This window comes from Excalfactoria chinensis, chromosome 1, assembly GCF_039878825.1.
Source record: "Excalfactoria chinensis isolate bCotChi1 chromosome 1, bCotChi1.hap2, whole genome shotgun sequence".
In the NCBI taxonomy this organism is placed as follows: Eukaryota; Metazoa; Chordata; class Aves; order Galliformes; family Phasianidae; genus Excalfactoria; species Excalfactoria chinensis.
In genome coordinates this window covers 74,255,730-74,276,651 of record NC_092825.1, presented here as the reverse complement: position 1 = coordinate 74,276,651, position 20,922 = coordinate 74,255,730, and the positions used below count along the sequence as shown (strand labels likewise).

Here is a 20,922-nt window from a genome sequence, read left to right as displayed (position 1 = left end):
GCTTTTGGCTGATTTAACTGGAAACTTGAGTTAAGGGCAAATAATAGCTCTCTGATTGCTACAGACTGGAAAACCTTCCCCTTTTTCACTCATAGCAGCTTACTTCTCTATTTCTAATCACAGCTGTTGAGTAGTTTGTACTGGACAAGGAAAACGTGCATAGAATCTGATTTCAAATTATTTTCCAATAAAGTTTAATAGGTAATAGATTTAGGCTGGATTTTTTTCTTTTTTTCCCCCAGACAGCTCCATTTTGAATGCCATCTGTACATTGTGATTCAGACACAAGAGACTCAGATATGAATAATGTTTGATCTACGTCTGGCAAGCACAACTGCTGTCATTAAACTGGGCTTTTATGAGGCTTGTTGCATGTTCATAAGCAAACTTAAAGCAAATCTTAATGGATAATGAAGTTAGAATTTCTACTAAGCTGGCATAGTTGAAATGAGGTTACAAGAGAATCAAATTCAGTGTAAATAAATTGGAAGTACAGAAGAAATAAGTTGCCATTTTATCAAAGAATCATCTGTAAAAATAGTCAAATAAGCACAACTTCTTTATAATGCCGACAAGTCAATCACAATATGGCAAACATGGCATTTGTGGTAAATGGATGGCTATAGATTTCTCTTATTTCCCATAATTGTCATGGAATCAATCTCAAAATCACCATTCTTGTATAATAATCCATTCAGTTCTGTTTTTATTTCATCATCAGATCTTAAATTAACTGATGACTTTCAGCAGCTGGGAATTAGGGAAGGACAGTTTTGTTTAATCTCATTGGAGAAGGTCAGTCCTTGCCAACAAAGCTATTTCCTCTTCCATTAATATAAGACCTAGCTAGGCAAACAAAATTGAATTGAACTTGCCAGATTTAACAATCAAGCCTAATTACAGAGAAGAAAAAAACAGGTTATTTCCTACAATCAAAGGGCTTTTTCCTGCAAGCAAAATCCAAGCAACAGTTGTCTTGAAGACCGGGGCTACTCAGGAGTTCAAGGATACCGTGAGTAATACCGACACTTATGAGAAATAAAAGTACTTTGTAACAAGGGGAATTTCAACTTTGAAAGAGGAACCTTTTGGGCAAAAGCTGCGTATGTGCATTTACAAGAGGGTAGAGTTGGTTTTTCTCTGTCCAAGTCTTTCGGAATGTAGCAGGGAACAGAGGAAAGAGTGAACATTAATATTGTCAAAATCTGTGCTGGAGTATTTTGCTGCTGTTGAGACAGGAAGCCTGGAGAAAGAAATTAGGTACTCCCTAGTATTGTGATAATGCTTTCAATTAACTGTGTTGGCTACTTTAGTCACGTGATAATGATTTGAGCAGTTACTGAGGCAAGCCTATGTAAATCTCCTACAAACACAGGAGCACACACTTGTAAAAAATGTAATTGCTATTAGGAAAGTAGCTCCACAGCTGCTCTCTACTTCATTTGAATCACAGCTGCTAATCATTGCAGCTTCACACACACATGCCTTATTCCCTGGAGCAAGCTGATCAATTTATAACAGAATGAAGGATTGCTTATGATGGCACCAGCACAATTATTGCTTTAATTCCTAAAGCAGGACATTTATATTCTGAAACTAAGAAAGAAAAAAATAATGTGGATCTGCAAGGCATTTTCTGATTATGTAAATCATAAAAATGGCAATCTCTAATTTATACCAATAGGCAGAGAATTGGGTACTTTCTTCTCATCTACTGTAATGCTGGTGTATGGGGGAAGGAATCCAAAACCAAAAGGCAAAACCTCTTCCTATAACTTTATAAGTCATTTAATGTGCAGTGAGAAAATAAGAATATGTCATCAAAGTGATTTCTGCTCTAAAACTGTGAGCAGCACAGCTTGTCTTACTTAACTCTACTTCTGAATATCACATCTTCATTAAATAATTGAGATTTATTGCAGGAAGAAAAATGTAGCTTCTGATTAGTGATGCTCCTGTTTAAGAAGCAGAAGTTTGCATCATGGGTCCAGCCGTGTTTTTTAAAGACACCTATTGAAAATCAAGCATATAATACTTGAGGACCAACATGTTGTATGGCAGCTAAATCCTTTTTGGGTGTATTTGAGTGTGGGTTAGGAATAAATTGTGAATTCATTCTTCCGTATGTGGTATGTATATTCCCAACCAAAGCACCCAGAAAACTGCCATTTGAGGTTGTCCGTGTAATGTATTGTGTAGCCCTGGTGTGAGATTTGGCCCCAATACCATCCACTAACTTACCATCTCCAGGCAAAGTGACTTCTGCAGAAGTCAGAGTCTCAGGAGAAGGACAGCCTGGTAGTGAGCATTTCAGTTTCCTCTTAGCATGAACTATTGACAAGTAAATCAGGCATCTGTGGTTTCCCAGCTGAGAATTCTGCTTGACTAAAATCAAGCAAGCACAGAGGCTGGGAAAGGAGGGCAGATGTCACCTGATGAGGTTATCTGTCATGTAGAAGAGGTGGTTCAACTAATTTGTCAATTCTGTGACCAGGCACAACAAACACGTTGACCTGACCTGTCCTGTAAGTGGAACTCACAGTCATTCCTGATGAGTGTCTCATTCTGGTTGATGATGCTTTTTCTCTCTAAATTCCCCCTGCAGTTTCTGCTAGGTGGAGTACTTGTTTGTGTCCTGTGACTTGTGCTGAGGGGACTGTGCATTGCTGGGCAGCTGCTGTGGTCTCTTTCAGAGATATCTTCCCTTTGGTTGTGGAGGAAGAATTTTGCTTGCAGAGGCAGTGGAATGCTTCATGACCTTTGGACCAAAGGTATTGTTTAAATAATTGGTGTTATTTAATTTTTATTAGAAGACCAGATTCTGTGTGTTAGAGCAAAGTGATCCTAGATTCATAGACAAAGTCAGAGGTCTCCTGAAGATCTCATAGATAACAAAAGGAACTTACTGAAAGAGGGAACAGGGGGAAGGAAAACAAAATGCATTAAGAAACCAGGAATTTCACATACAGACTGATTAGAAATGTAACAGAAACACAATAAATGAAATCTAACTTAGAGTAAAAGACTGCTCTAAAAGTGAATGAACTGGAAAAAAAATAGCAATTGATTACAGTGCCACTTTCCTGCTGGAGAAACGCTTAGGAAACAGAAGTTGACTGGGTAACGGTGTTTTGAAAAGAGTCCACTGTTGGATATTTATGTTGTATGGCTAAGTGTTTGGGTGGAGGGAATCCTGCTATTCTCAGACCTTGCCATGTTCAGGGAATTCCCTTAAGTTGTTCATAACTTTGATAGCGCTTGCCCAGATCAACTTGTGTTTACAACAAAAGAGAAGGCTGATAAATACATAAAGTCTTAATCACTGATGTCCTGTCTCCAGGAGGCTCACAATAGCTCATGGAGTTACCCAGTGTTGCATGACATGGAAATTTTGGAAAATTCCCTACTCAAGAAAAATCAAAAGTGTAGGTTACTAGTTTAGTAATCAGTTTTGTTTCAAGATCACAGCAAAATAAAAGGGAAGGAGAGTCTTCTCATAGAAGGTACATACCTAAGGAAATAAAATAAACTAGCTATATATTCTTAAATAGACTTGAAAAGTACATTTTGAAAGGAACTGAAGGAATGCATGAGTCAAAGACCACATATTTGACCATATGTGTCTTTCAAAAGGCGATGAATACACCCAACAGTGAAAATGCGGTAAAAAAGAGAGCAAATGAAAACCAAGGGGAAAAAAAAAAAAAAGATACAAAGCTCGTTTTTTGTTTTTTGTTGTTTTTGTGTTTTTGTTTTTTTTTTATTCACAGATCTTCATGCTTTGCTGTGCATAAATTGTGTATTGAATTTTGAGGGACAATAAACAGAAAGCACAAGCCAATTTAAAATGAGTTCCCGAGGGCTTTTCTGGCAATCACCCTTGAAAAGTAAAAGGGACAAAGTCACCTTTTTCTCCACAGATGTCTATCTTAGAGTTATTCAGGTAGGGCATCCCCTTGTATGCAGCAAAATGACTTCTCTCATACTGCTTTGGGCCAAATAAAAGCAGTCATGAATAGCGCCACTGAAGTACATACACTCACATGGTTTCTTCTTTCAGTAAGCCAAGGAACGTACGAAACTACTAGCTGCATACTGACATAATTTCAATTAAAATATTTCTCCTTTTCTAATCCCTGACATCTATATCTGATTTGTAATCTTGAATCATACAGGCACTGGCAGTAATAGATGACCGAGCTTTGAAAATCAAGAAAGACACTTGACACATAGCGCCTTTTTGTAGCCCTTTGTTATCAAGGAAAGATGTTTACCTTCCTGAAGACTAACTTAACTCTGGATGTCAGAGAAAGTTTTAAGTTGTGGATCTTCAAAGGACTTCTATCTCATCCATCGTCACTGGCATCTTGAAAAAGTGCCTCTTCCATTGCATGCAGCCAGCAAGTGATTGGAAAACCATAAAGATACAGAGTGCCACAATGATCTGCATTGGAGCAGGGGGCTCATTCATGGGGCCATAGCAAGAAGCAGATCGTTCCCCATAATTTTCCAGTAGTGTGCCATCTTACCCGGTCCATCTTGACCCCTTAACAATTCCAGGATGTAATCAATCCTTTAATGGCCTGTAGTTATAAAAAAAAGAATTGGACACAGAATTTGTTTTAAAATTGTCCAAGAAATGGTGTAAAAGTAGCCAATGCAGAGCATTAAATTTCCTTTTTTCCTCTCAGCCTTCTGGACAGTGCCTGAAAGAACATGCATCAGCTAATTAAGGGCATCCTTTAAATAAAGAGAGTTTTCTCACAACACAATAGTTTACTGACCCACATCATGGTTCAGCAACTGCCTCTGAAGCAGCTCATGTAAGAGCAACAGAAGTGTTTCTCTGTGACTGTGACCTCCCTCTCCAGGGCATGTGGAAATCCTGAAAGATCCTGGAGCCTCCAACATGCAGCCAGCCCTGCAACCACCATCTGGAAGACAGCAGCCAGGAAACTCTGTGAGACCTTTGAGACTTTTGTCTTCAGCTCCATAACTATCCCATAGAGAAAGGCATGGAGGGAGTGTTATCTCTTATAGGGTTTTGTGTCTGTGTACTTTGTTTCCCTTGAGTTTTGTTTTTCTCTCTTATTTTCATTTCCAGTTTTGGTCTTTGCTCCTGTGAGAATGTCATTGCAAAACATGCCTTGTTATAGCACTACAGTCATTTATATTTCCAGTTGCTAAATTGTTTTTAATTCTCCTCTTCACTAGATCCAAAAAGCAGGGCTATTGTGTTGGGTTGTTGGTTTTTTTCCTTTGTTTGACTCAAAGCAAGAATTCATATTCATAGGAGAAAAAAATGACTGCTGAGAAGTTCCTGTAGGTTTCCATGGCAGAGGCACAGGCAAGTTGGCATAGGCAGTTTTATTTAGGCATTTAGTTGTGTGGTTCAATTGAGCAGGGCCCAGCCAACATAAACATTCACCACAAAGCAGGGTGGTTCGTGCTGTAGTTCAGAAGGAAAATGACCTCTGCTTATAGCAATGGATCCTGCATGAGCTCCCTCTCTTCTGCTACAACTTTGGTGAGTTTCACTGATCACAAAGAACACTGTCTTTATCCTCCATCCAAGTTTCTTTCTCCTCTTTCCTAAGAAAAGGCTAAATCTGGGGAAAAAATATGGTTTTGTGTTTTGCAGTACAAACGCAGAAAGCACGACAGCTGACTGAGGGAACTTCTGTGTTAAACAGAAAAATACACTTTCTCCCAGAAATCTGTGGTAAAGAAGATCGAAGTGTACAAGCTTAAAATAAAACATGGCAAAAAAAGGGGAAACCAGAAGACACCGATCACACTTTTTTTTTTTTTTTTTTTTTTCTCATGTAAGAGCTGAAGAGTTTTTGCATCTTCTCCACCAAAAGAGCACTCTTTGGAATCATTCAGAAAGGAAAGCGGAGCGCCTTGGATGTCATGGTGTGGAGGCTTCTCCCGGATACATGGAAATAGCACAGGAAAAACACAAAGGCACAGCTATCAGCTGCAAGCCAGTAGATGCAGGAGCAGTTCTCTCACCTATAAATGAGAAATATTTGGGGAAAGGACCTTGGCTGTTAAACAAGATTATATAGGTTCACTATGTGAATTCAGTCACAGAAGTGTTCTGCTTACAAGATGAGTCATAGGGCTTTTTTTTCCTAAATACTTTTTTTTTTTTTCCCCGACCAAACCACGTGATGCGTAACCTCAACCCTTTAAACCCAATAGGATTGCTTTCAGTTGTCTTTCACTACAGTGAAGGAAAGGTTCCTGTTACACAACAGAAGGTTACCCATTTCACCACTTCTGGTAGTTGACATCATTGTGCTGTCTGTCTCCACCACCTACTCCTCCCATGTCACCCTCTCCTCTTCCTCTGCTTTCAGTTCTCCATCTTCTTCCCTGTTCAGTTAAGGGCAGGAATGCTCCCCATTCCTCTCTCCTCTGTGCCAATCATTCTGGGCCCTCTGGCTCTTTGCAGTCCATGGACTATGTGCCCCTCCCATGGCATACCCAGTAATCTTGAACCTCACCACATTCACTGTAAACCGGAGGTCTGACATAGCGTGCCTCTGATTACTAATGGCTGTTAAAGCACAGAGAAGCATTTCCACTAGTTGGTGGGAAAATGTGAGATTAACTTTCTCAAAATCTCTCTTGAAACTTCTTCCTGTTTTACTGCTACTTGAGGAGCACTGGAGAAGACACTGCAGTGTTTCAACCTCTAAAATACTTCTTCAATTTTTCCTTCATACAGCATCATGGCGGTCTGCATATTCTTTCTTTATGCCATAATACTTCTCCCAGGTAAGAAGCAGATTTTTAATTGTAAAAAATGTCTAGATTATTTGTGTCATGTTATGTGATACACTTACGTTTACACTGATGTTCCTTCTTTAGTAGTAATTAACAATTTCAGTTGTACGATCGAGGTCATGTTATCTGTGTGATATGTATTTAAACTGCAAGCAGGGACTCTATAAAATATGTAGAAAGTACTTTCTCCAGTTTTATATCTTTACATTACACATTCTTCATGTTGCTCTTAAATTTTCAATTTAAATCTGTTTTTGAGAATGTGTGTATATCCCCTCTGTATATCATAGAGGACAGCAGTATCGAACTAAAGGCTGACAGCTCGATAAGGAATAAATGGAGTTTTAGGCAGCTGTGGAGATACTGCACTCTTGTGCTCCAGAAAAACAGTCAAAACTTTGATTCAGGGGAGAAACTGTGAATCTTCTGAACACAGCAGATCTGCGAGAACAGAGGTCTGCATTTCTCATCGCAAGAAAAGCCTGTTCTCCCAGCCCATCGCTACCCCATAATATCAGTGATGAAAGCAATAGAAAAATCATCCTGTATGTAATACAGTCCATTCTTTTGATTCATGAAGGCATAATCATGTTTATTGACTATTTCTGTTAACAAGTTCAGCAACAGAACTGTTAAATCTGACATTTAACTTGCCATTAAACTCTAGATTAATTACAGAACAGTTAAACCTGACATCTAATTTGTCATTAAACTCTGGATTAATTCCTCAGTGAAACAGAAAGCTTTTCCTGTTTCTGACCTCCTGGCCATATATTCCCCGGACACCAACATTTACCACACGTGCTGCATTTACACTGTCTTCAAAACTGCAGCACCGTATTGTTTCCTGAAGAGAAAGAACTCAAGTTTTGAAAAACAAATTATGCAGCTGCCTCATTCACGATAGAATCTCATTGCATACACATTTGAGAACAGTGTGGAGCTGTGGCCTTTTGCCTGAAGTTAAATCTTCCAATATACAGACTCTCCCCAGCTCTGAGCAGTAAGCCTGCCTTGGAAAGTAAAATATTAGAAGGAAAATAAGAAACAGATTTATGACCTGAATGCCACAAGACTAAGTGCATCAGTATGAAGAAGTATGTATCCTATCATAGCTAGTGGGAGAATTTGTCTAAATCCTGGTGGGTTTATGCTACTGTCACTAAGTGTTGCCTCCATGACTGCAAGCATGTGGTATTCTTTTGCAGCTGATGGAAATCTTAATTTCTTCTCTTTTTTTAATTCAAGGTATTGCTGCCAATGTACGTCATGTGAAGTCGTTTCTCAATCACACTGCGTACCTATCTTGCTATTTCCCAAACTCTCAGAAAAGCGACATAAGGAATATAATAGTTTTTTGGCAAAAACATACAGGTGAAGTGGTACATGAAGTTTACCTTGGCCAGGAAAAATATGATCACCTTGATCCTAAATACATCAATCGTACCAAGATGGATATGGAGAGATGGACTTTGCAATTGTTAAATGTTGGGATTGTGGATGAGGGGCAGTATAAATGTATTATTATGCACGTGGACAAGGGACCAAAAAAGCTCATACATGAATCTGAGTGCTTACTGCACATCACTGGTAAGTAATTTCTGCTCATTGTCATCCTGTTGGCTTTTTTTGTTGCTTTGCGAGCTTGTTTGTTTTCTTTTTAGGTCTCTGTCACTTTGTTTTGTTCAGACATGGACGTCCCCACACCACTGGAGGTTTACCTGCAGTGGAGAGAATCTCTAAAGTGGATAAAAGTGTTTCTTCTCGGTTTCTTTCTCTTTCTTAGAAAATTCTCATTGTGAATTTGGTGGAAGTGATCAGACAAAGCAGAAAAAAAAAAAAAGAGGAAATAATTTGCTCAATATCACACATTCCTGACTCCCACCCTGTCACACTCTATAGTGAAATCCACCCTGCCTTCTTCATCTTGCTTCCTGCAAGTTTTATGGCCTCTAGAAAATACAGTTTTTATTTGCATCTGAAGCACTGCCTTCTATTAAAAGCAATAGCATTAAGCATGTTGGTAGTAAATTACAGTTGAAACAGAAAATGATTTCTGCAAATATTCAGCTATTTTATGATGATATAAATCGTAGGGAAAATGTAGAAAAGAGCAGCTAATATGTGGAGGAGTAGAACATCATATGCTCATTTATGGCAGGACTGAAAATATCTGCAGAAAAAAATGCAGGAATTGATCAGACTCAGCTTGATTTCTTGCACATTATCTGCGGCAGGGACAGGCTACAGGCAAGTAGGATTCAGTGAGGAAGTAATCCTAGTATTTTCTAAGATTTTTAGGAACTGCATCTTTCTATAAAGTTTTCCTATTTTATATCATTTTCTTAGTAACCTTTGTCTGTATGTTCTCTCTTCTACTTGGACAGTGGTAACCATTAATAACAGCAGCTTCTGATTTCCACTGGTGTTCTCAGGCTTTGAAAGAAAACAGGCCGTGTGCAACAGCAGCCAGAAAGATTACCAGGATGCTTGAGTCTATTTAGCATTGTACTACCAGCAAGCGTTCCCTCGATCCACAAGCAAATAGAAAACTTATGTTGTTAATTCTGATTCTCACAGAATTTACATGATGAATATTTTCAGCAGTTTCAGACCTCAGAGACTCACAATTTGCACTCAGTAGCAAGACCTCAGTTAATTTAACATGTTAGAGAAGTCTCATACATAGGCATTAAAACCCTTCCAAGCCTTTGATATAGGAAGCCCGTTCAAAATTATTTCTTCTGTGTTTCTTTCAAATGTGTTTCTCTTCAGTAACTTCCCAAAAGAAGGTATAGAGGTCAATTAAAATAAAAAATAATTAGAAAAATTACAAACATTGAGGTGTATCTCTGCTTGTTTCTTAACTAGAATCTCATAGAATATGTGGAAGGCTGTTTTTGTAGTATGAAGTTTCACACTTAAAGTGGACTTAAGAAAGTCTGAGTGTTGTACGAGTGCAAAAGGTCAGTCAAACAAAACTATCTCTTGGTGACCAAACCTATTCCAAAATACCATTGTATCTTCTAATATAGCTTAGATTTGTTATTTATGTGTGTGTATATATATATATCAGGACAAGGTACAGGTAGATGGATATGTTTACAGACAAGATTATTTATATGAGAAGAATGGACACAGATCGTTCTCCAGAAAGAGGGCTTCATAATGAAAAGTTTTGTCTTGTAGAACAGACAGGTAGGGATCGTGTTGAAAAGCTGCTTAACTGGAAATTCTGATGTTTCTGTCATAGTACAACTCTAGCGCTTACTTAAGATGGATCCGTAAGGGAAGCAGATGAGACAAGGAAAGCTATTTCAAAGCATGTGTTGTTGCTGTTGGTGGTGAAACTGGTGCCAGAACATGTACTACAGTATCTGTCCTCATTTTAGAGGGGATGTTGGAAAACTTAAAAGCATGAATTAAATCTCTTCTAGATTTATCTGGGGGCTTGAAAAAAAATACATTTCAACTAGGGACATTAAATGATCAATCTGATAACCTTCTGACAAAGAAGACTGAGGAGACTCTTGTTTTCAGAGAGTGGCAACCCAAAATACACATACAATATCGGATACTTTAAAAGGATAATTAATTCAGTGAAGATACAGGAACCATTAGTGGCTGGAAACAGATGAGAAGTAAGCCATGTTGTCATTTTAGGATGTAGAAAGTCAGAGTGATAACATCACTCCAAAAATAATGAAGTCTTGATGGATCTATTGTCTCTTGAGGTACTTCAGTCTGGAGCCTATTTTGAAGGCACATCATCTTCAGTTACAGACTCAGATTCACTGGGGCTAGGCTTAGAGCCTGGATCTAATACTTCAAGTGTGTATATAGAAGAATTAGACCCTCCATTACACACATATCTCTCTAAGAATCCCTTGCCTCTTCTCCATATAGTTTTTAGTACTAAAAGACTTTAGCACTGACATACTTCCATATTTTCAGTGAAGTTTTGAGCCTGAAACTTCTTTTGCTTCGGTTAAAAGCTTTCATCATCCTTCATGTCATATGTCTGAATAGTTCATTTCAGTCCTTTTTCACCAATTATTTCTTGCTTGGGAAACTTCTTTTAAAGCAACAGGGAAGTTTCTATTGAGTGAGATCCAACAGCACAGTATAAAGGAACCTGCACTATAGTCACTTCCACATAAAAAGTCAAGCTAAGCAGTCCAGGTTTGTTTACTATGAGGTACCAATGGAACTAGAGAAGGTAAGAGAGACAGAGTCTCAGTATGTGGCTGACATGACCTATGATGTCATTGAAACCCTCCAAAGACAAGGAGCAGCAATTGTGTGTGCATGCAGCCAAAACATAACAAACCCTTCTTAGAACCCACACTGCTTTCCTAGGAAGTCTGTTTTGGTTTGATTCCACACGAATATCTCAACATATTGACAGTGAGTGTCACAAGATGTAGTATGTCTGACTCGATGCTTTTTCTTTTGTCTGTTTCAGCCAACTATAGTCAACCTGTGGTAGCACAGCTACATGCTGGGAAGCCAAAGCCCGATGAGAACCTGAATCTTTCCTGTTCTTCCAGTGGAGGTTATCCAGAGCCCAAACAGATGATTTGGCTAATTTCAAGAGAAAATGTAACAGATAGGCTTGTACGACACATGGATGTCTTACAGGATGCTGTAACAAAGCTGTATAATGTTACCACCAAACTGAATATCCCAGTTCCTACAAATACACTCACTAATATTAGCTGTTTGCTTCACCTTGGAGAGCAGGAGGGAAGCCTTGTCTCAGTGCCGCTAGTCATAGGTGAGTTTTCATTTGCTCATTCTGGTTTTCGCATGGGTAGGAGCTGGGGAGGCTTCAGTAGAAACAATCACAGGTGGCAGCATAGTCAAAGCAGAGAGTAAACCCTAAGTAGCAGAAGGGGCTACTTAGAAGGCTTCTATGTCTGCAATCCTGTTCACTGATAAGCGTGGCAACCAAATTCCCTCTTCTGTTTCTTTCAATGGGAAGACTTACTATACAGAGCACAGAGAGAAGGAAGGCTACTGCTGCGCAGAACAAAGCACAGCCCTGTTCAGCCATTCCCCAAATGCTGCTGCTGCACCAAAGCAAACTAAATGCACAGATGAGGTTTCAACCTGTCTCTGGACAGGTTTAGCTGCTTAGATAGAGCCTGCTGGATCACGGAGAACTGCTGAGGTTTAAGAAGCATCTGGAAATCAGCCTGCTTAAAGCAGGGTCAATAGGCAGCCTGGGGACTTATCCAGTTGAGTTTTAAATATCTCTCAGGATGGAGACTCCACAACTTCTTTCAACAAATTGTTGCAGTGTTTGACCACTTTCATACTACAAATGTTTTTTTTTCTGACATTTAAGTGCTTGAGCTGCTGCTCCTAATCTCTTTCTAGGGAGAGGCAGAAGGCTGAGCAGAAGAGTCCCTTGGACCAAATTTGGCTCACAAACTGCAAAAGAGACTGTACTGAGCTGAAATGTAAAGGCCACAAAACTTTGATGGGTTTTGGAAGTATTCCTAGTAGTTTCCAGAGCATTTGGCAGAATACAGTTTGCATTCCAAAATGACCATTTGGGGATTTTTTTTCTTCTGGGATCGTGCCTCTTTTCAGACATCTCTTGCAAGAAATTCAGACTCTGTGCCATCCCAAATGTTCCCTGATGATCACAGTGTTAGTTGTGTGCAGATATTCTTCGTGCGCCTCACAGGTTACTTTACCCTTTCTAACTGAAAAACTACATGCCAAAGTGAATCCTCATGAATATCATGATGCTGTAACGTTCTCCTGGATTCTGGGCCCTATTACAAATAAGCTAATTGCCTAGAGATGGGGAACAAGAAAACAAATTCATCTCTCTCAGTCCTAATTATCTATATTCCCAGATACTTAATCATTTTTGTTGCTGAACAATTCCATGTATATTTGACCATGCCATAGCTTAGTAAGAGAGATTAGGAAGCATGTATGAATTCTGTTCTCTGAGTCTGTTACATAACAAAGTGCCACACAGACCTCCAGAAAGGAAGGTGCCATAGCCAACAATTCTTCAGCTGCAACTCTAGCCAAGCAGTTTAGAATTTGGTGTCTGAGTACCAACAAGATTTAATTGCAAGAATATTATCAGAGTTCTGCATGAATTTTTGTTTCTTTAAACTAAAACTCTAAATGATTTATTTCTTAGGACAGGAAAACATTTTTTAGACATTTTTATTCCTAAGCTATGGTCATCAAAATAGAATTGCTTCTCACTTCAGCCTTGCACATCTCCTTTAAGACTGTGTTGAATGTGGAGTGCTGTTCTTCACTTGCTGGGAACAAGAAACTCTAAGGGACTGATAGCATCGCAGAAAGCCTATTAGAGAAGAAGCTTACTACTTACTTACAGGCTTCCCTATTTACTACTTACTTGCTACTCCAGATGGAAAAAAAAGGCTTGCCACTTGTTCACAAAGATCTACAAATCAGTTTTCTTCACTTGACTTTAACTAGAGAGTTAAGTCATCGCTGCTGTTTGATGTCCTTTTCAGGATTTGCAAATAACACTAAATTATAATACAGAAGTCTTCTGAGGTTTGCAAAGCTCTGCATGTTGCTCAAGGGTATTAACATCACTAATATTAGCCATAGTAATGCATCCTCCTCTTCCCTATTCCGTTCTTCTCATCTCTGACTTTAAAAAGTAGCCACCTAATATACAGTAATGGTGAGTAAGAAACTAGCAACCCTAGAGAAAAAAACCTTTATTCAGTGACAGTTGCAGCTGTGTCATTTGCTATCCCTAGCAACCAAAACCTCAAAAGCACAATAACCAGAAATAGAAGGAAACTCCCGTGCATTCCCTGTCTCTCTCACATCCCTTAAAGCTTTTCATTAAGCTTTGATCTGCAGTTCCAACACATTTCAAATAATAACATATCCCAGGTTATTTAAATTTTCACAATAGCAGAGTAGTAGTAGCCTAGCATTGGCATCATAGGCTCTTGTATTAATCAAGCTGTCAATCCCACATGGCCAAAACATCAGAAGTAGCACTTTTCCTTACTGTTGCTGTTAAGCTTTGGTGCACCTTCTAGTTATTGTGAAAAAACAAAACAAAACAAAACAGAAACATATGGAGGGAGAGTGATTTCCTAGCATTATTAAGTACTGTAAAAGAAAAGGATATTTAGGGCCCTTCATAAACTTCTAATTTACATACATTTGGGTTAGGATGGGTTAAGCTAATTGTCAGCAAATTAAATCTTTGTTATATGCATCTTCTCTGTTCTCTTATTCAGAGATACAAGCAGAAGAAATGGAACCGGTGAAGGTAAATTTCTTTGGCCCACTTATAGCTGTAATTGTACTGATCACAATCCTTCTGGGTTTTTTGATATTGAAGAACAGAAATATCTCATCTACCAGCCAGAGTAAGTAATTACTCCTCACTCAGCTCTCCCCTAAATCACAGGCTTTGCTTTGTTTTTTCAATGAACCCCTTGTCTACATTCAGCTGAAAACTCAGAAAGCTGAGTTTTATGTTGCACTTAAACTTCCCTGGAAAAATTAGTTCCTGAAACATTTCATCCATCCAGCAGTAAATCCAAACACCTTTCTCCTGTTTCATCCTGTAATCCATTTTTCCTTCTTCATGCTCTGTTATACTGTCATGGCACAAGCTTAGTATTTTCTCCTGCAGCTTAATATTTTATTATGGCTTATTTGTGGATTTGGCTCCTAAAATAATAGATTTATATAAACCTTTTATTATCCATCACCATTTGTAAGAAAATTGGAGCTGGGAGAGGGATGAGACAAGATATGCTTTACATACAGGCAGCTCTGTTATCACTGAGGTGAAGGATCCAAGGCATTGCTCCATCACAGGCTGCCCAACAGGGGACTGGAAGAATCATCCTTACACCAGAAACAGAAAGCGATCTTTGTATTCCATTTCTCTGTTTTATTGTAACACTACGTCTCAGCAGTGCAGGCTCCATCGTGCACTGAGAGGATGATTATGCTGACATAATCTTTCCCCTCGTATAGTAAGAAGGAAATTAATTCCTCAGAGTCAGTCCTGCTTCCTTGCACACCCAAGGGTCCCAAGGTTCTTCTCATTCTTTTTCCAAATCCTGTGATAACAGGATATTTAATCATCAACTAGTTCTGCTCCTATCTCTTATATTTCTCTAAATCACATCTTCATCTATTTCAGGTGTCAGTCTTGCAGTCTAAAAGGTACTCAGCTTGAAATAGAGGCCAGCAGCTACACACTGCTGACTGGGAACCATTTCTGCGCACAGTGAGGCCTGAGGTCCCATTGTTTCAGATGCTGTATCAGAACAAGAATCCTCTCCAAACATCCTGCAGAACAACATGGAATATTTTCATCTGATGACTGAAGTCCACTGTCTGGTATTTCTAGCTTTATTTTTGCTACAGAACAGTAGCAAATACAATACTCTGTCTCTATGAGTTTATTTTATCCTTTGGGGAAAACTCTTCAGATTTAATGGGCTTTTTGGTCAAACAGTTGTCAGTGTTCACCTCAGCCTTCTACATTATTAATTGGTACATACATGAATTTTGCTGGCTCCTGGTGCAGTTACTCTGGCTGCAGTTCTGATCACTAGGAGGAGATGCCAATTTAGGCCTTCCTGCATTCAGTGGCTTGGTTCACTTCTGCATGGGCTAATGAGGTTTTGCCTCCTATGATACTACCTAGATATGAAGAACTGAATTTAGTGATGTCATTAAATCTGGAAAGAGGAGATTAACATCTTGTCAACAGTAACAAATAAGCAGAGAAGCACTGCAAGCAGCTACTCCAACTGTTATAAGTACAAAATATCTTCTTTCCATTGTTCTCTTTTGTTTTGCTTTTTGCTGGGATTCCTTCACCATTTGACAAGGCCACAGAAAACTTCTAAGCACTTAGCAGCACTACTGTCACTGGTTAAGTGGCAGGTTTTTCAAGGGCAGGGGCTGACTTGGGAGAATCCTGAGTGTCTGCATAAGAAGAAGCTGTTTAAAAGTCTAAGTGCTCCCAAGATCCTGCAGTCTTCAGTTGTATGGTTGGATTTGACACCTGTGACTGTTTTGCTCTATCTTTCATTATGCTCTGTGACACTGTAAAATGCTGTCAGTGAGAGTCAGCGAAGAGAGCAGAACAGCAGGGATTGCAGAAGTGAATGTCTCAGAAATAGAAAGAGTTAGGCCACAACATGTGAATCATTGCCCTTACTGGAAATATGATCAGAGTCAGGGTATTTAATCATGAGCCATAAATGCTTTGGGCTTTGTATGACTTTGTACCAGCAACTTTCTTGTGAACTCCATGGTAGAAAAAGGAACTTTTTCTAAGGAGGATGCTGCCCCACCTCGTGTGGAAAACCATGACATTTGCACAGGGCATCTGAAACCAGAAAGAACTGAAGGAAAAAAAATTGTTTTGAATTGAATTTTGGGCTGTTGTACCTTTTTTTGTTTTGTTTTAAACTACCCAAGGTTAATGTCTTCCTATGTATACTGACCAGATGCTGTACTACAGGTTTTTCAGGAGGACGCAGGGATAGTATATTATAGCATGAGGTATCATTCATTTGTGTATAAATCTAGATATACAAAGTTAAGCAAAACAGATATTGAAAAGAAGTAATAATAAGCTGAGCATGTTTCAGTTTGGTTGACTGTCTCCTCCCTTTCTTAATTTGGTTTCCAAGTTTAAAGATACAGCAATCCTTACATGATACTACAGGATAAAGTTTTACATTTCAGGACAGGTTATTTCATTCAAAATCTTCCTGTCCTCAGCCTTGAACAATGTCTGCATTTCATTTTCTGCAATGCTACTGACAGCCTTCAAGGAAAATGCAGAGGTTCTGAGACAAATTTTTATTTATTTTTTTTTGAGAACTTGATCGTGTTTGTAGGCTGCCATAATATGAACATTTACATTACGTTCTCAAGACAAAATTTAGCTCAGATTTGCATTCTGAGGACAGAAATTCTCCACTGTTCCTACTGGGTAAAAATATTGTTTTCTGTTAAGTGATGCTAAGAGTTGAGAGACTCCACCTCAGTTTAACCTTTATTTTCACCTGAGTGAGAGAATTTGCATGTTACCTGGAGTTTGTAAAACGATTTGGGAGTCAGTTTATTAAGCTATTACACCAACAAGCCAAACGTTTTTATTCAGATTACTATCATTCAAATGATATGAAAAGCCACAGCTCTTATTTTCATGTAAGGTTTTATGTTTGCTAACAAAGTTATTTAATGACATTAAAATATAAGTATTTTTCTGTGTTGGTGCCTTACTCTCCTGCTGAGTTTTGGGAAATACCTGAATGCAGTGTTCTCAGAGAGGAAACACTCCCTGAACTCATCCTCAGAAGCAACTAATAAGAAAGGTATTCCTGCAATGACCAAAAACAGGACAGGTTTTCAGATGCTCATTCACAGAGCTGGACACAAACTCACAACTGTGAGTATGCATACAACCTGCACCTACTAACACATATACCTCAAAGATAAGATACAAAATTGCAGCCTAAAAACTTGGCCTTTTGATCCCATGCGGCAGGTTGCCAAATGGGTCCTTCAATCCACTCAAACTCTTGGTTACTATTTGATTCCATAAATAAAGTTAGTATTAAATTGCCAGGTGTACTCACTCAGGAAGATACTCACCAGGTTTCTCCTGGTCCTTTTAACAGGTGCTGTTATTCAGTACATTTTTTCCACCAAGCCCACTGAAGTCATTCTTCAGCTCAAATCCTCACTAACATGGACATCCTGTCTGAGCAACAGATAAGAGTCCACATTATTGCTAGAAACAAGCCTCATATATCTTTCATCTTCCAAATGATTAGATTCACACAAGCACCCCCATACACTCTTTCACTCACAACCTCAAAACTCTTATCAGCCTTGAAGTGTAGCTGGTCAGCTTTATATATTGTGGTGTAGAAACCACCACTGACCTTTTGTGTTTGTCCATAGTAAAAAACAATAGCCAGCTCATGAAGAAAGCATTTGGAAATCTAGGCTAGGACTCACAGTCCTTTTCAAACACATTCACTTCAACAAAACAAAAACCCTAGCACTACCACCTGACTACTAACACTACCATAAGCTATCATCAGACAAAAAAAAAACCATCACTCAATGGGTTAGGTTTATTTGTTCCTAATTAGTGAAGTTGTTTATTTCCCCTCTCCTCTAAGAAGTAAATCACTTGCCACCCATCTATTGCAGGCTGTCAGCTTTCTTCTATTACCTTACTGATTCCTCTGCCTCCTCTTTTCTTGCTCCTAAAACCATTCCTAATTGCTTCCTGCAACTAAAGAGTGTTAAAAAGCAGTGAGCTTCAGAGAAAATCTTAGTTCATATTTATTTAAATGCATTAATCCTCTGTGCTACTGTGGGTAATGAAAGCAGCAGTAAGGCATAAGAAAACGTGTAGCTGAGGTGCCAGCATTTTTGTCTTCCATTTCAGCATTCAGATTTCCAGGCTGTCTCCTCAACTGCTCAGCAGTTTTTTCTCTTTGGCAGCATGCATTAAGTCATTAAGTGACTCTATAAACATGGCAAGCAAACAAATGAGCAGACACCCATTACATTCCACAGCAAGGAAGAACTCCATTTAAAAACATCATTCCTTTACTTTAAGGTCTAATAACACAGAGCTCCTGAAAAGCAGTGTGATAAACCTGTAACCAGCATCCTAAGGTAAAATAGGTTGTCATTAGACTTCAAATTGCAATAGGTTGCTTTAAGTTCACTGGTTAATTAACACAAAATCACAGAAGAGCTGATGCTGGAACAGAACAGACTTATGTAGATTGCTAATTCAAGCAGGATCACCTGGAGAAGTCTGCCCAGGACCATGTTCAGATGGCTTTTGATTGTCTACGGGTAGAGAGACTCCACAGCGTCTCTAGGGACATGTGCTAGTCAGTGCTCAGCCACCTTTGTGATAAAAAAACAAGTAAGTTTCCTGATGTTCAAGCAGAACATCCTGTGTTTCATTACTTCTTGTTCTGTCACCAGGAACCAGCAAAAAGAGTCTGGCTCTCCTTTTATACAGCCTCTCACCTACATATTGGTGAGATTCTCTTTGAGCTTCCTTTTTTCCCAGCCCAAACAATCCCATCTCTCTCAACCTGTCTTCATCTGAGATGCTTCAACCTCTTAATCATTTGAGTGTCCCTTCAGTGGACTGGTTGCACTAAGTCAATGTATTTCTTCTAATGGTAAGCCCCAAGTTACACAGCACTCCAACAGTGACCTCTCCAGTGCTGAACAGAGGGGAAAGATCACCTCTTACAGTCTGATGGCAACACTTCTTCCCGATGCAGCATAAACTTTTGTCCTTTTTTACCACGAGGGCGCACTGCTGCCTCATCTGTCAACAAGGACATCCAGGTCCTTTTAGGCAAAGTTGTTTTATAACTGGTCTTCCTGAGCTTGTGTGTGGTGTGTGGAGATAATTCTTCCAAGGTGCAGAAGGTTGAGTTTCCTGTCAGCCCATTTCTCCAGCCTGCTGAGATCTCGCTGCATGACAGCACAACTCCTCACAGATTTTTTATCATCTGAAAAACCTCCTGGGATGCATTCTGTCCCCATTTCTGCTCAGCTTTCATGAGAACCCACCTAAAGAACTGTTCAGACATAGGGTCTGCAGCAAAAGAAAGACACAGATATGTTACAAGGATAACAGTTTTAAACTTAAAAATAAAATAAAATAAAATAAAATAAAATAAAATAAAATAAAATAAAAATAAATAAAAAAAAGATAGGTTTAGATTAGATAATCAGAAGAAATTCTTTGCCATGAAGATGGTGAGGCACAGAGACAGGCTGCTCAGAGAAACTGTGGATACCCCATCCCTGGAAGTGTTCAAGGCCAGGCTGGATAGGGCTGTAAGCATCCTGGTTGAATGGGAAGTATCCCTGCCAAGGGGATCTTTAAGGTCCGTTCCAGCCCAAATCATCCTATGATTCTATCATCATCTAGTTCATTACTGAGGAGGAATCTCAGTTCGTTTCACTAAGGGATTTCTTAATGTCAGACAGCACTACTGTTTCTGGTAACTCTTTGACCCTTCCTTCTATTGAAAGCAGCTCTCCTGTAGTACCACTTGCAAGGAGAGCATCTGCAAAGAAGCCCTGAAATCCAGATATCATCATAGTCCTTGACTTGCCATACCTCCTTACTTAGTTATGAATTTTAGAGTACATCTGCAAAATCAAGTGTTTCTGTGCTTGGTATGTCCTTAACACTAGGACTTGCACTCTTTTGTCCACTGCTTTTGTTAAGATAGCTCTTACAACAAAACATCATGAGAATCATAGGAACTATGCCTGGCCAGCCATTCTTAATTAGCACATCTTATGTCAGAAGCAGATAGGAAAAAAAGAATAAAACATAAAGACAATATAAGAATAGCTTGACTTGCAGTTACATACATACATGCACAGTCAACACGGCAAGTATATTGCCCATCCTCTTCCAAAACATACAGGCTAAAATAAAAGTTTGTTTGGTACTCATTTTCTAAAGCTTTTCTCAGCCTAGTTCTACCATTGCTTGCAAGAGAAACTGCTCCCTTCTCAGACTGTTCAAAACTAAGAGTATCTCTACTATTTGCAGTGCTCTTTAACATCTTTGTCAATGACATCAGAGATGGAATTGAGTGCACCCTCAATGAGTTCACTGTTGACACCAGCTGAGTGGTGCAGTTGATGCAATGGAAGGAAGGGATGCCATTCAGAGGGACCTCATCAGACTTAAAAGGTGGACCCAGGTGAACCTAATGAGGCTCAGCACAGCTAAGTGCAAGGTTCTGCACTTGGGCTGGAGGAACTGCAGGCATATAGAGAGACTGGAAGGAGCAGTCCTTGAGAGTAGCCCTGCAGAGAAAGACCTGAGGGACCCTGGTGGATGAGAAACTGAACGTGAGCCAGCAGCTCACTCTTGCAGCTCAGAAAGCCAATGGTATCCTGGGCTCCATCAGAAGAAGGGTGGACAGCAGGGACAGGGAGGTGTCTGTCCCTCTCTGCTCTGCCACTGTGAGGTCCCATCTGCAGTACTGCATCCAGGTCTGGGACACCCAATATGTAAAAAACAGAGAGCTGTTGGAGGGTCCAGAG

The 20,922-nt window shown here is 39.3% G+C and overlaps 1 protein-coding gene and 1 long non-coding RNA gene across 2 annotated transcripts; one reads left to right on the top strand and one right to left on the bottom strand.

Moving 5' to 3' along the window:
* The first annotated feature begins 886 nt into the window (after positions 1 to 886).
* CD86 (CD86 molecule) lies at positions 887 to 17,069 on the top strand. Its single transcript, XM_072351391.1, has 7 exons — positions 887 to 1,012; positions 2,606 to 2,771; positions 6,737 to 6,786; positions 8,044 to 8,385; positions 11,261 to 11,572; positions 14,061 to 14,192; positions 14,981 to 17,069. Exons 3-7 carry the CDS (start codon positions 6,741 to 6,743, stop codon positions 14,998 to 15,000), a joined length of 852 nt encoding a protein of 283 aa, XP_072207492.1. The 5' UTR covers positions 887 to 1,012; positions 2,606 to 2,771; positions 6,737 to 6,740; the 3' UTR covers positions 15,001 to 17,069.
* Positions 16,073 to 17,865, bottom strand: LOC140259782 (uncharacterized). Its single transcript, XR_011905445.1, has 3 exons — positions 17,751 to 17,865; positions 17,458 to 17,566; positions 16,073 to 16,180 (listed from the first exon to the last, which is right to left on the bottom strand). It is a non-coding gene; the product is annotated as an uncharacterized lncRNA (long non-coding RNA).
* Between the last annotated feature and the right edge of the window lie 3,057 nt (positions 17,866 to 20,922).

Excerpts from the sequence above, each read along its gene's own strand:
- CD86 (XM_072351391.1), top strand. The coding sequence starts at position 6,741 with ATGGCGGTCTGCATATTCTTTCTTTATGCCATAATACTTCTCCCAG. Across the intron at positions 8,386-11,260 it reads GTGCTTACTGCACATCACTG|CCAACTATAGTCAACCTGTG; the intron begins GTAAGTAATTTC and ends TGTCTGTTTCAG. Across the intron at positions 14,193-14,980 it reads TATCTCATCTACCAGCCAGA|GTGTCAGTCTTGCAGTCTAA; the intron begins GTAAGTAATTAC and ends CATCTATTTCAG.